Source organism: Scyliorhinus torazame, chromosome 10, assembly GCF_047496885.1.
Source record: "Scyliorhinus torazame isolate Kashiwa2021f chromosome 10, sScyTor2.1, whole genome shotgun sequence".
In the NCBI taxonomy this organism is placed as follows: domain Eukaryota; kingdom Metazoa; phylum Chordata; class Chondrichthyes; order Carcharhiniformes; family Scyliorhinidae; genus Scyliorhinus; species Scyliorhinus torazame.
Genome location: NC_092716.1, coordinates 51,908,721 through 51,924,537, shown reverse-complemented (window position 1 = coordinate 51,924,537; position 15,817 = coordinate 51,908,721). Strand labels below are relative to the sequence as shown.

General features: G+C 46.8%; 1 protein-coding gene across 7 annotated transcripts in view; it reads right to left on the bottom strand.

The window, feature by feature from the left end:
- The window catches only part of ankrd27 (ankyrin repeat domain 27 (VPS9 domain)), a 115,385-nt gene that overhangs the window by 18,460 nt on the left and 81,108 nt on the right, over positions 1 to 15,817 (bottom strand). For all 7 annotated transcript variants that reach the window (XR_011949452.1, XR_011949451.1, XR_011949453.1 and 4 more), the window contains one exon: positions 135 to 254. Coding sequence is in view for 4 of the 7 variants with exons in the window: in XM_072518105.1 (XP_072374206.1) it covers positions 135 to 254 (120 nt within the window). In the remaining 3 variants the exon portion in view is untranslated. The remainder of the gene's footprint in view (positions 1 to 134; positions 255 to 15,817) is intronic.

Sequence of the window (15,817 nt, the reverse complement as noted above, 5' to 3'; positions counted from 1 at the left end):
CGTGAATGCTACCAATCGAGTCAAGCTGTACAATAAACTAATATTTTTCAACCATGCACATTAAAAATGTTACAGCATTAGAAGAAACCACAACACTTAAATAGAACACATTTCAGGCAAAATGGTGTTCCTACCTCCATCAACAACTGAGCAATTTCCAGATGTCCTTGAAGGCAGGCATGCAGCAATGATGTATTACCATATGAATCTTTCTTATTCAATTTTGCATTATAATTCAGCAAGTATTTAACTATCTGTTTAAGAAAGCACAATATTTTTATAATTCGTAATTACTTAAATACAGTGATATTAGAATAATGCAAAGGAAGCAGGTTCCAAAGTTGCTGCTTTTTTCACTGGAACAGAGAAAGTCAAGAAGAAAAGTAATAGAAATTTTGAAAATGAATGGTTTTGAGAAGTAGTGAAAACTGTTTCCGCAGGTTTACAGATTAGTAGCAAGTATAGTCTCCCAGATTAAAATTAGTGTAATGAAAGGAGACATCAGAAGAATTATTTCATGCAAAAGCACCTTGGAATTGTGAATAGTTTATTTGACTTTATTATTTAAAAATAAATGTTATAGGAATTTAAAAACAACAAATAGAAGGGCAAGGGAAATGAAGAGCTAGCATTGACATAGCTGTACTGGGCCAAATGGCCTAAATTCTAGAATTTTATGTTCTTCAGCGAACATAACATGTATGGCAAATATAACAAAAGAATGCCATTATTTGAATATGAAAAGTTTTCTTTCCATTTTAAAACTTCTAATTCGGTGTGTAACAGAAGTGCAATGTTTATACATGGTTAGAAATTAAAGGCTGTATATTTAAGCTTATAAAAAGTTTTGCTCTGAAAACCGAACAGTGGCTCTTATAACGTACCCTGGTTAATATATGCTGAACACTTAAAATCCCAGAATGATGTTTTCATTAAAGCCTGTTGTCAATCATGATCAAAAGGGTTTCTTGGGCGGTGAGTAGATAGCTACATATCTGGAGTATTATTGAAAAGGTCTAAGAACATTTATATCTTACGTTAGATATTTCTGGTGAATTAAATTTAGATTTTTAGTTATTTTGAAAGAATTACATATACAAATACCAGGAGTAAAGCAGATTGTTAATCAATAATTATACAGATTTGTTAAGCTAAAAGATGCAATATCTTATTAATGAACTCAGTACTTAATGTCTCTTCCAAAATAAATCAAATAGTTTGCAGTCAATCAAAAAGGAGAAACACGTATATAGTGCCTTTCATGGCCTCAGGACATGTCAGGACAAGTGTTTGGCAGACAATTAAGTACTTTTGATTTGTAATCACTGCTGTAATGTCAGAATCATGACAACCAATTTTCACACAGTAAGGTTTTGTAAATTGTAATGAAATAAACAACCGGATCACCTATCTTGTGTATTGGTTAAGGAATAAATCTAGGCCAGGACATGGGAAGAATTTCTGTACTCCTCTTCGAAGAATGTCTTGCTATCATTTAAGTTCCCCCAAGAGATAGCCTTGGTTTATCATCTCATCTGAAAGACTGCACCTCTGACAGGGTAGTGCTCCCCAAGCAACGCACTGAAGTGAGCGCCGAGATTATGGTTCTTATGCCTGGAGTGGGGCACAACTTTCTGAGTCAGCTGCTGCTTACCCAAGGCTGACACCAGTTTCATAGAATCCCTAGAGTGCAGAAGGAGGCCATTTAGCCCATCTGGTCCACACCAACCCTCTGAAAGAAGACTCTGCCTGGGCCCACTCCCCCAACCTATCCCTTAACATCGATCACGGTCAATCCACCTAAATTGCACGTTCTGGATAGTGGGAGGAAACCGGGGCACCCGGAGGAAACCCACGCAGACATGGGGAGAATATGCAAACTCCACACAGAGAGTTATCCAAGCCCCTAATTGAACCCAGTCCCTGGCGCTAACCATTGTGCCGCCACCGTACAGTTAGATGACTACTTGCCTGTGGCTAAATTTCCTACCCAGCTGGGTGACTGTGCCACAACCTAAACGTTCCCATGCAGACCATGAACAAGTCGGTCCCTTTACATTTTCTTTGTGTGGCCATACATTCATGATAACCTAAAAGGGGTTGTGCACTTAAATAGATCACTCACAAACTCCAAAAAAAAAAAGAGAGCACCTTGCTTGTGGCTACAGATAAACTATTAAACTTAATTTCAAACAGGACAGAAAAATTATGAGTGAAAATATGGACTGCTAACGTATGGAACAGCCTTTTATCCTATTCCTTCCACAGACAGACAGTCTTCAATTTCTTGTAAAGTGCACTCTATTTAACTTATCTGATCTGATGGGATGCATAAACATGGGCTTATCTTGAAAGATACAAAATTTCCTCTGCAGGCAGCATAACTGTTTTCAAAGATGATGCACTACCTTATTCAACCATGACCAGGTGCATTCTCCACTAGCAGTAAATCAACAGATATTCAGCACATCAGAAAAAGAGAAAATCTACAAATTGCTTTGAATTAATAATTAAAAGTGAATCATCTTTATGTCAATTTCACTTCAAGTTGGCTGTATAAAAATATGAACAAGTCTTGATAATCTATCTAACGTTTCTGCTGTCATACTTGGGTCTGGCACATACAGGGTTAATGTGGCACTGAGTACAGTATTACCCATGCAATAATGTAAGAAGGCAAACCAGGGTTAGTCTAGAAATGAACAGAGATGGGTAAAGATCTAGGATGGAGTCAGATCCATGCCTTACCCTCTGCTGTATGTACTTTTATAGTTATGAGTGGTTAATAAAGACTTGCTGTTAATCTACTCAAGACTATGGCATCCAAGGCAGGATTCTTTATGGTGACTGTGTCTGGTTCAAAAACCCTCATCCCCACAAGAATGCTGGAAAACTAAGATCAGTAAGAAGTCTTACAACACCAGGTTAAAGTCCAACAGGTTTGTTTCGATGTCACTAGCTTTCGGAGCGCTGCTCCTTCCTCAGGTGAATGAAGAGGTATGTTCCAGAAACATATATATAGACAGATTCAAAGATGCCAGACAATGCTTGGAATGAGAGCATTAGCAGGTGATTAAATCTTTACAGATCCAGAGATGGGGTAACCCCAGGTTAAAGAGGTGTGAATTGTGTCAAGCCAGGACAGTTGGTAGGATTTTGCAGGCCAGATGGTGGGGGATGAATGTAATGCGACATGAATCCCAGGTCCCGGTTGAGGCCGCACTCATGTGTGCGGAACTTGGCTATAAGTTTCTGCTCGACGATTCTGTGTTGTCGCGCGTCCTGCAGGCCGCCTTGGAGAACGCTTACCCGGAGATCAGAGGCTGAATGCCCTTGACTGCTGAAGTGTTCCCCGACTGTTCTCCACATCATGGAAAACGAAGAAAAAGACACCTCAATGAATTCTGAACTGAAACAAACTCCCAACTGAAGCTACAGGTGCAGAGAAAATTCACTGGAAGGAAAAAGCTCCAGAGATGGAAGAGCGTGGAAGCAAAAAGATAGAAGTTTTTACTTCAGCAGAAGACTCCATTGAATTGCCCTTGGAAGTCCAGTTTCAGGAAACAGAGCTCACAGCCTGCAAGGCTGAGACAATTGCTTAAATTCCAGGTTAGCCAGTCCTGAGAAACCCCCATCAGAGGCGCCATTTGAAAGAAACCGGTCGTTAATCGCAATCCCTGACTCAGGAATCTTAACAGGTGGCTCCAGAGTTCAGCAAAGAAAAAAATATATATTTTGTCCACTTTGGGTACCAAGAGACTGTCTGATTTGCTGAACAGCAAGCCTGTGGTTCTCTTCTACATGTCCCAACTCACAACGTTTTACCACTGATTAATATAAGTCAGCAGTCAACCGACGCACAAAGCCATGGCGGACTCTTCTTCTTCAGGCAGGAGTTGTTGCTGATATTTTGAAAAGCACGACAAAAACTGGCAAGCATTGGACAATCCATTAGAACAGAGAACAGTACAGCACAGTACAAGCCCTTCGGCCCACGATGTTGTGCCGACCATTTATCCTAATCCAAGACCAACCTATCCTACACCCCTTCAATTTACTGCTGTCCATTGCTTAAATGTCCCTAATGACTCTGACTCCACCTTCGCTGGCAGTGAATTCCACGCCCCCACCACTCTCTGTGTAAAGAATCGACCTCTGACATCTTCCCTGTAACTTCCTCCATTCACCTTAAAATGATGCCTCCCTCGTGACAGCCATTTCCGCCCTGGGGAAAAGTCTCTGGCTGTCCACTCTATCCATCCTTCTCATCACCTTGTACACCTCTATCATGTCACCTCTCGTTGTTCTTCACTCCAGTGAGAAAAGCCCTACCTCCCTCAACCTTTCTTCATAAGACATGCCCTGCAGTCCAGGCAGCATCCTGGTAAATCTCCTCTGCACCCTCTCCAAACCATCCACATCCTTCCTATAATGAGGCGACCAGAGCTGGACACAATATTCCAAGCGTGGTCTAACCACGGTTTTATAAAGCTGCAAAAAAACCTCACACCTCTTAAACTCAATCCCCCTGTTAATGAAAGCCAACACACCATACGCCTTCTTAACAACCCCATCAACCTGGGTGGCAACTTTGAGGGATCTATATACGTGGACCCCAAGATCCCTCTGTTCTCCACACTTCCAAGAATCTTGCCTTTAACCCTGTACAGCAGTGAACGGAAATGCCATCTTGGAAGACTGTAATCCCTTAAAAGCTGTACCCACAATTTGAAAAATCACAATACAACACTTCCAGCTCCGAAAGGATTCACTCATGGTGCAAACCAGTCTCAGAGTCTTTGAAGGAAAAGGTCTTTAAGATACAGCACTGCAGGGCGGCATGGTGGAGCAGTGGTTACCACTGCTGCCTCACGGTGTCAAAGACGAGGGTTCAATCCCAGCCCTGGGTTACTGCCGGTGTGGTTTGCACATTCTCCCAGTGTCTGCATTGGTCTCACCCCACAACTCAAAGATGTGCAGGGTAGGTGGACTGGCCACACTAATAATTGCCTCTTGATTGGAAAATAAATTAAATAGATACAGCATTGCCACAGGAATCAGAAGCAGAACAAGTCAATACACATCTTTACTCAATTGGGCCAATTGCAGACATCATTGCACGACAAGCTGTAAATGAGTCATCTGCCAAATTTGATGATGTTTTAAAATCCTTCAGGGTTTATTTCAACCCGAGATCCAATAAAATATTGGAGAGAGCCAAATTTAATAAGAGAATCCAACTCTCCAGTGAATTGGTCGATTCCTTCATGAAATAATCAGTGCAGACTGGCAGCGGGATATCAATATGCCGATTTAAAGTCTGAGCACATCAGAGACAAAATCGTGGTGGGTGTTGCAAAATGATTCACTCTCTAACCTCCTACAAGATATCTTATCCTCGACAAGGTAATCCAGCTACCTGAGTTACATGAACAACACAAGACCATCCTTGGGGGGAAGAGAGTACGACTTGGGGCAGAATCTAATCCTCAGTCCACTTTACCAGGTCACAGAAATACGCAAACCATCCAAGTCAAGGAAAGCAATTCGGAACTGCCCAACAGAGTGATCTTGCCAGTGCTGTGGTGAAAAGCACCCCAGAGACATTGCCCAATGCTTCCACTGTAACCGGCAGGGACATTTTGGCAAGCTGTGCAAGTCAAAACCCCAGCACCACCCAGTCAACACAAAAGGTAATCTATAAGATTGACACTGAAAGCCCTGAAGACATACAGCCATGCTTCTGGCATAACATCGGAGAATACAACTTGCATTTTGAAATGCTGACATCCTGGTAAATGGTCATCTAACAAACTTTCAGTTAGATTTTATTTTAGAAAATATTTTATTAAGGCATTTATAATTTTAACAATGTTGATCATCAGGTTTCAACAAGAACAAAACAATATAGCCAACACACCCACCCAGTAACAAACCCCAGCCAACATGGCTTACACAAACAGGACCTCCTTCCCTTCCTCAGCCCCCCTTTCCACTGGTTTTCCTGACCTTACTCTGCCCCTCATGCCTCCTTTCTCTGCCCCCCCCCACCCGCCCACCGACAGCTGAGTTTTTCTCAAAGAAGTAGCTGAATGGCTGCCACCTACGGGCAAACCCCTGCAGCGATCTGCTCAAGGCACATTTAATTGTCTCGAGTCTGAGAAGCCCCGCCATGTCGCTAACCCATACCTCCGACTTCGGGAGTTCCGAGTCCCTCCAGTCTAATAGGATCAGTCTCCAGGCCACCAGGGAGGCAAAGTACAGGACATTGGCCTCTCGGATCTTCCAACACACCAAAGATCTCTGGACTCGGTACCATCCTCACTTTTAATGCCTTTGACATGACATCAGCAAACCCATGCCTGAAACCACTCAGCCTCGGACATGCCCAAAACATATGGACATGGTTCGTAAGACCCCCTGCACGGCATCCACACCAATCCTCCACCCTTCGATGAACCTGCGCATCCGGCCACCGTCATGTGCACCCTGTGGACCACCTTGAATTGCATGAGGCCAGGTCTGGCACACAACGAGGATGCATTGACACACCACGAGGATGCATTGACACACCACAGGGCGCCCTCCCATAATCCGGCCTCCAACTCCCCACCCAGCTATTTTTCCCACTTTCTCTTGACCTCCCCTATCAGGGCTCCCTCCCACTCCATCAGTCCCTTACACATCTCAGAAATCTTCCCCATCTCTACTTGACCAACAGCAGTGTGGGAGTACTTTCACCACAGGGACTGCATGCAATGCTTCACTACCACCTTCTTAAGGATGATTATGGAGGAGTAATAAATGTAGCCTTACCAGCGACATTCACATTCAGTGAATAAGTAAAACAAATGCAAATCCTTAAAAAAGACCGCTCAAAGCCATTCAAAGAACATTCCCAGAAATTGATGCATGCTCTTCTCTGGACCAACAAAAAGCTTTATCCACACAAGTCTAGAATTGCTGACCCTTAACCAGAAACAATGACCCCTGCTGCAAAGGTCTTCAGGCAAGGAATACAGCATCTCAACACCTAACTTGCTAAGCCATCTCAGAATTTAATATGTTTCAGTAAGATCAAATCTCATTCTTCCAAACTTCATGTAAAAACCCATCCAATTCAATTCCACCATAGGAATCAAACAAGTGAACCTTTCCTGCACTACCTCAAAGCAAGTTGATCTTTATTTACATACAGAGAACAAACAGTGTACAGTACTCCAGATTTAGTCTCACTAAAACTTTGCACAGTAGTAACAAAACCACTTTACTCTTGTACTTCAACTCCCTTGTAATAAAGGCCAACATACAGTTCGTCTTCCTAATTGCTTACAGATTGGCCAAGAAAAATAATAGGTCTGAGGATTGGGAGCAGTTTAGAATTCAGCAAAGAAGGACGAAGGGCTTGATTAAGAAGGGGTAAGTACAGTACGAAAGGAAGCTTGCAGGGAACATAAAGACTGATACTAAGAGTTCCTATAGATATGTGACGAGAAAGAGATTGGTAAAGAGAAATGTAGGTAGAAACAGGGGAATGTATAATAAGGGACAAAGAAATGGCTGAGCAATTCAATACATACTTTGGTTCTGTCTTCACAAAAGAGGACACAAATCAGATACCAGAAATGTTGGAGAATGAAAGGTTTAGTGAGAGTGAAGAACAGAAGGAGATCAACATTAGTAGAGAAATGGTGCTGGGAAAATTGATGGGATTGAAGGCGGATAAATCCCCAGGGCCTGAGAATCTGCTTCCCAGAGTGTTTAAGGAGGTGGCTCTGGAAATAGTGGATGCATTGGTGGTCATCTTCCGGAATTCTATAGACTCTGCAACTGACCCTGCAGATTGGAGGGTAGCTCACGTCACTCCAATATTCAAAAAGGGAGGTAGAGAGAAAGCAGAGAATTATAGACCAGAAAGCCTAACATCGGTAGTGGGGAAATGCTTGAATCCATTATCAAGGGCTTTATAGCGGAACATTTAGAAAGCAGTGGCAGGATCAGTCAGAGTCAGCATGGATTTCTGAAGGGAAAACCATGCTTGACAAATCTGTTGGAATTCTTTGAAGATGTAACCACTACAGTTGACAAGAGGGAGCCAGTCGATGTGGTATATTTGGACTTTCAGAAGGCGTTTGACAAAGTCCAGCATAAGAGATTATTGTGCAAAATTAAAGCACATGGGATTGGGGAAATGTATTGAGGTGGATAGAAAACTGGTTGGCAGAGAGGAAACAAAGAGTAGGGATTAATGGGTCCTTTTCAAATTGGCAGGCAGTAACTAGTGGGGTACCACAGGGATCGGTGCTGGGACCCCAGGTATCCACAATATATATTAATGATTTGGATGAGGGAACAAAATGTAACATTTCAAAGTTTGCAGATGATACCTAGTTAGGTGAGAGGGTGAATTGTGACGAGGATGCAAGGATCCTACAGTATGATCTGGACAGGTTGGGTGAGTGGGCAAATCAATGGCAGATGCAGTATATAATTTGGATAAGTGTGAGGTTATTCACTTTGGAAGCAAAAACAGGAACGCAGATTACTACCAGAAGTTGTAAATTGGGAGAGGGGAGTATGCAGCGGTACCTGGGTGTCCTTGTGCATCAGTCGCTGAAGGTAAGCATGCAGGTGCAGCAGGCAGTAAAGGAGGCTAATGGTATGTTGGCCTTCATTGCGAGAGGTTTAGAGTATAGAAGCAGGGATGTGTTGCTGCAATTATACAGGGCCTTGGTGAGGCCTGGAGTACTGTGTGCAGTTTTGGTCTCCTTCTCTGAGAAAGGATGTTCTTGCTCTCGAGGGAGTGCAGCGAAGTTTTACCAGACTGATTCCAGGGATGGCGGGACTGTCATACGAGGAGAGATTGACTAGGTTGGGATTGTTCTCGCTGGAGTTCAGAATAATGAGGAGGGATCTCATAGAGTCTTATAAAATTTTAACGGGACTAGACAGATTAGATGCAGGGAAGATGTTACCAATGATGGGTGTGTCCAGAACCAGGGGTCACAGACTGAGGATTCAGGGTAAACCATTTCGGATAGATATAAGGAAACATTTCTTCATCCAAGAGTGGTGAGCCTGTGGAATTAATTACCACAGAAAGTAGTTGATGTTAAAACATTGAATATATTCAAGAGACGGCTAGATATAGCACTTGAGGATCAAAGGCTATGGGGAGAAAGCAGGATTAGCTATTGAGTTGGATGATCAGCCACGATCGTGATGAACGGCGGAGCAAGCTCGAAGGGCAAAAAAGACTCCTCCTGCTCCTATCTTCTATGTATCTATGTATGTATATATGCTTACTGTATTTGCATGCTAAATTAGTGTTTCATATACAAGGACACCCAAATTCTCTCTCAACACCAACATTTACTAGTCTTTCACCATTTAAAAAATATTTGGTTTTATCACCCTTCCTAACAAAGTGGGTAATTTCATATTTTCTCACATAGTTTGCCATCTGCCAACTTCTTGCCCATCTATTTGTCTATAAATCCTTTGCCACCTCCTTACAACTTACTTCCTTTTTTTTTGTTTTTAAAATGTTACTTTCCTACTTAACTTTCCAAGGGCAATGAACGTGGATATTCCGTCGCCTCATTTAAGTCATTGATTGTAAATGGCCGAGGTCTAAGCACTGATCCTTGTTGCAGCAGGCCTGACAACCTGAAAATGACGGGGGTGGTAAGAACTACCTTTAACAATCGCCGCACATTAGAAGAAATTGCCGACCCGTAACAAATCCTGTTCGATCTTCATCTATCACCCCAGGAAGATAGGTTTCCAACCTCCGCACCAACACCATAGCCAATAACCTAGCGTCTAGATTAAGCAATGGGTTAGGACGGTATAACCCACACTCCACGGGATCCTTATCCTTTTCAGTAGAAGGAAATTGGTGCCTGTCTAAGCGTTGAGGGAATGACTTTGGTTCAGAACGGTCAAGTCGCAGGTCTAACATACAATTTAAATCTCCTCCCAGAATCAACTGGTGTGTGTCCAGGTCCGGTAAAGGAGGCCAACAGCTTCCTTATATTTACCAGTATCACCAGCTTGCCTGCCAGTAACCCAGTGATCATCAAATACCCACCACCCTGATCCATCACCACCTTGTCCGCCAAACAACAGTCCTGTTTGTTAATAAAAATTGCCACCCACCGGGCCTTACTATCGAAACTCGAATGAAATACCTGGCTCAAACCACCCCTTCCAGACGCTGGTCTGGTCTCAACAAGGTGGAACCTTTCCAAGGGTTTTTAAAGCGAGACGAATCGTGTAAAAGGGAAAGTTATCAGTTCAGTGATTTCTACATGATTTCTGGAGGAATTTCTACAGCTCATCATACTGGGAAGCACAGAAATACTAACAGTAACTTCTGGGATCCACGCATATTGTCAGTTTCAGAGAAATGATAACACCAAACTGTGGTGGTATGTATTAAGAGTAATACGGTACACCATGAATGCAGAGGAGCCATTGGAGGACAGATGCTGGATCCCGATTGGATCCGACGCCTACTGGGCTCCACCTAGATAGGCGGGGTATAAGAACCTGGGTTTAATCCCCGCAGCTGCATTCTGTGACTGAGCTGCTGGGGAACGAGTCTGAACAAGTCTGCTCAATAAAGCCTCGATTGAAGTTCTCTACGTCTCGCCTCGTGTGTGATCGATGGTGCTACAATTTATTGAGCAGACTTAAAAAGGAATATGGAGCTCCGGATCACCCCGGAGTGCCTGCGAATCGGCCCCCACGCAGCTAACGCAACATCGGCGTTTAAACACTGGCTGCCGTGCTTTGAGGGATACCTCCGAACGGCGCCCGGCAGACCAACAGAAGACCAGAAGATGCAGGTCCTGCATTCCAGGGTGAGTCCCGAAATCTACTCATTCATCGAGGACGCGGAAGTATTCCCAGCGGCGCTCAACTTGCTGAAGGAGATCTACATTAAGCCCATCAACCAGGTCTACGCACGCTACCAGCTCGCGACGAGACGACAAATCCCCGGGGAATCGCTAGACGATTTCTTCAATGCTCTAACGATCCTGGGACGAAACTGCAACTGCCCAGCGGTTACGGTGAACGAACATACGGACCTCCTGATCAGAGACGCTTACGTAGCAGGTTTGGCATCATCGCAAATTCGCCAGAGACTTTTAGAGAAAGACTCTCTCGGACTCACAGAGGTACGGGCCCTTGCAGCCTCCCTCGACGTGGCCTCCCAAAACGCCCTCGCGTATGCCCCCGGCCGCGCTGCAGCCCCTTGGGCTCCATGAACCCCCGCCGCGACCGACCCCCCCGGCAACCCCAACCCCTCCGCAAGCGTGCGCAGCCAGAATCCCAGACCACCCGGGGGGGGGGCCCCGCTGCTACTTTTGCGGGCAGCCAAAACACCCCCGCCAGCGCTGCCCGTCCCGCTCGGCCACCTGCAAAAGCTGTGGTAAAAAGGGGCACTACGCAGCGGTGTGCCAGTCCCGTGGGGTCGTCGCTATCTCCGGGGAACAAATGGGACCACGGGCTCAACCCCCCCCAGCGACCCACGGGCGGCCAACGGGCGCCGCCATTTTGGACCCCGGGCACCACAATGGGAGGACGGGCGCCGCCATCTTCCTACCCACGGGCCGTGTGCGATCCATGGGAGCGGCCACTTTGTCCACCCCCGACCGCATGTGATCCATGGACGCCGCCATCTTGGCTGATAGGCAAGGACCCCAGCGTGGACGGCTCCACACTGCCTGAAGACAACGATCTGATACACCAACCACGTTTGGCATCGGTGACCCTCGACCAGTCGCAGCCCCGGACGCTCCAGACGACAACGACAAAGGTGCTGGTGAACGGGCACGAGACGCCGTGTTTGATCGACTCGGTGAGCACGGAGAGTTTAATTCACCCGGACACGGTTAAGATGCTGTTCCCTTGTAATTCGGCCAAACACCCAAAAAATGTTCCTGACGGCGGGGTCCCGCTCCGTTGAAATCAAAGGGTTCTGCATCGCAAACCTAACTGTGCAGGGGAGAGAGTTCAAAAATTACCGGCTGTACGTCCTTCCCCACCTCTGCGCTCCCACCCTCCTTGGGTTGGACTTCCAATGCAACCTCCAGAGCTTAACATTCAAATTTGGCGGCCCTATACCCCCACTGACTACCTGCGGCCTCGCGACACTCAAGGTCGAACCGCCCTCCCTGTTTGCGAACCTCACCCCGTATTGCAAACCCGTCGCCACTAGGAGCAGACGGTACAGCACCCAGGACCGGACGTTTATCAGGTCCGAAGTCCAGCAGCTGCTGCAGGAAGGCATAATCCAGGCCAGCAATAGTCCCTGGAGAGCTCAGGTGGTAGTAGTGAAGACAGGGGAGAAGCAAAGGATGGTCGTAGACTACAGTCAGACCATCAACAGGTACACGCAGCTAGATGCGTACCCTCTTCCCCGCATATCCGACATGGTCAATCGGATTGCACAGTACAAGGTCTTCTCAACCGTGGACCTTAAGTCCGCCTACCACCAGCTCCCCATTCGCCCCGGTGACCGCAAGTACACTGCCTTCGAAACAGACGGGCGGCTATACCACTTCTTAAGGGTTCCATTCGGCGTCATGAACGGAGTCTTGGTCTTCCAACGGGAGATGGACCGAATGGTCGACCAGCACGGTTTACGGGCCACGTTCCCGTACCTCGACAACGTCACCATCTGCGGCCACGACCAGCAGTACCACGACGCCAACCTCTGCAAATTCCTCCAGACCGCTAACACCCTCAACCTCACCTACAACGAGGAAAAATGCGTGTTTAGCACCGACCGTCTAGCCATCCTTGGCTCCGTAGTGCGTAATGGAGTGATAGGCCCCGACCCCGAACGCATGCGCCCCCTCATGGAGTTCCCTCTCCCCCACTGTACCAAAGCCCTGAAACGCTGCCTGGGCTTCTTTTCTTATTACGCCCAGTGGGTCCCCCAGTACGCAGACAAGGCCCGCCCACTAATCCAGTCCACTACTTTTCCCCTGTCGACAGAGGCCCGCCAGGCCTTCAGCCGCATCAAAACGGATATCGCAAAGGCCACGATGCGCGCCATCGACGAGTCCCTCCCCTTCCAAGTCGAGAGCGACGCGTCCGACGTAGCTCTGGCGGCCACGCTCAACCAAGCAGGCAGACCCGTGGCCTTTTTCTCCCGGACCCTACATGCTTCAGAAATTCGCCACTCCTCAGTAGAAAAGGAGGCCCAAGCCATAGTGGAAGCTGTGCGACATTGGAGGCATTACCTGACGGTAGGAGATTCACTCTCCTCACTGACCAACGGTCGGTAGCCTTCATGTTCGATAATGCACAGCGGGGCAAGATAAAGAACGACAAGATCCTGTGGTGGAGGATCGAACTCTCCACCTACAATTATGAGATCTTGTACCGTCCCGGAAAGCTGAACGAGCCGTCCGATGCCCTATCTCGCGGCACTTGTGCCAACGCACAAGTGGACTGTCACCAAGCCCTCCACGAGGATCTCTGCCACCCGGGGGTCACTCGTTGCTACCACTTCATAAAGGCCCGCAACCTCCCTTACTCAGTCGAGGACGTCCGAACAGTCACCAGGAACTGCCAAATCTGCGCAGAATGCAAACCGCATTTTTTCAGGCCAGATAGAACGCACCTGATAAAGGCTTCCCGTCCCTTTGAACGCCTCAGTTTGGACTTCAAAGGCCCCCTCCCCTCCACCGATCGCAACACGTACTTTCTTAACGTCGTTGACGAATACTCCCGCTTCCCCTTCGCCATCCCCTGCCCCGACATGACCGCGGCCACGGTCATTAAAGCCCTCGGCACCATCTTTACCCTGTTCGGTTTCCCCGCCTACATCCATAGCGACAGGGGGTCCTCCTTCATGAGTGACGAGCTGCGTCAATTCCTGCTCAGCAAGGGCATAGCCTCGAGCAGGATGACCAGCTACAACCCCCGGAGGAACGGGCAGGTAGAGAGGGAGAACGGAACGGTCTGGAAGACCGTCCTACTGGCCCTACGGTCTAGGTGTCTCCCAACTTCCCGCTGGCAGGAAGTCCTCCCGGATGCCCTTCACTCTATCCGGTCCCTGTTGTGTACCACCACTAACCAAACGCCTCACGAGCGCCTCCTTGTCTTCTCTAGGAGGTCCGCTTCTGGAACGTCACTTCCGACCTGGCTGGCAGCCCGGGACCCATCCTGCTCCGGAAACATGTGCGGGCGCACAAATCAGACCCGCTGGTGGAAAAGGTACATCTACTCCACGCAAACCCACAGTACGCCTACGTGGCGTACCCAGACGGCCGACAGGACACGGTCTCTGCGGGACCTGGCGCCCGCCGGAGCTCCCCCTCCCCCCCCACCGCAAACACAAATCACCTCTCCCTCACTCCCGCCGGTGCACCCCACAGCCACCCCCTTCCCGGGGGGATCGGTTCTCCTCCCAGGCCCGTCCAGGAGTAAGGAAACTGAAGGGGACAGCGCGATGCTCCCAGAGTCGACCGGACCCGAGCCAGCACCACCACCACCACCCGGGCTGAGACGATCGGAAAGGGCAACCAGAGCACCATCTCGACTCATCGAATCGACTTAAGGTGTATATAATTCAGTGGCCCAGTAAAGCGGCATTGTTGTAAATAGTTAACGCTGCAAATCGGGTAAAATGTGAATAATTTGGTGGCCCAGTAAAAGCGGCATGGTTGTATATAGTTCAATAGTTAAGGTACCGACCCTGTAAACCCCTACCACCACCCCGCCGGGTTTTTTTTTAACAAGGGGAGAATGTGGTGGTATGTATTAAGGGTAATACGGTACACCATGAATGCCGAGGAGCCATTGGAGGACAGATGCTAGATCCCGATTGGATCCGCCGCCTACTGGGCTCCACCCAGATAGGCGGGGTATAAGAACCTGGGTTTAATCCCCGCAGCTGCATTCTGTGACTGAGCTGCTGGGGAACGAGTCTGAACAAGTCTGCTCAATAAAGCCTCGATTGAAGTTCTTTACGTCTTGCCTCGTGTGTGATCGATGGTGCTACACAAACACGGACAGTTTTGCCCTCGAAATTACTGCAAAATTCAGGCCACTGTAATGTTTTTTGAATAAATGCAGTATTATTGTAAGAGTTACCAACCACCTTCTCTATAAGGAGTGTCATGCGAGAGTGCCTTTAAGAACTGGATGTTTAAGCAATGTACCTTTAAGAAAACAGTGATGTCATAGAGTGGGTGGAGCTCAGCTCAGGTCAGCCATTTTGCAGTCTGTGTTTTGCAGGTTTTTAGTTTCAGTTTAAAAAGCAGTGTCTGTGTGTTTCCAGAGAGCTTCAAGTTTTGCAGTTTGGTTTTGCTGAGAGCAGCTAAAAAGTGCCTGGCTGGTTTTGCTGAGAGCAGTTTAAAAGTGGAAAGCCAGTTTGCGACAGTCTCTGACATTCTACAGAAAATATATATATCCTTTAACCTGATGTGATACTGTTTAAAGGTGTTAAGTCTCTTGGAAGTTTGAAGGAACATTTTAAGGAATTATTTACTGTTGCAATATTTTCTGAGTTATCGTTGAAGGGGTGTTAAGAGATCCAATGTTTATTTAAGATGTTAAGTTGAGTTCATGGAATAAACAGTGTTTTGTGTTTAAAAACCCACATGTCCATAATTGTAATCCCACACCTAGGGAAAAAGCCGTGTGCTAGGAAAAGCAACAAATCCATTAAAGGGAGAGGTTGGTTGAACTCCATGATACATTGTGGGGTTCTGAAAACGCCTCGCCCATAACAGGAGCAACATAGAAATTTGATTGTGTACATACAAAACAGTGAATCTGTCATATAGGAGGG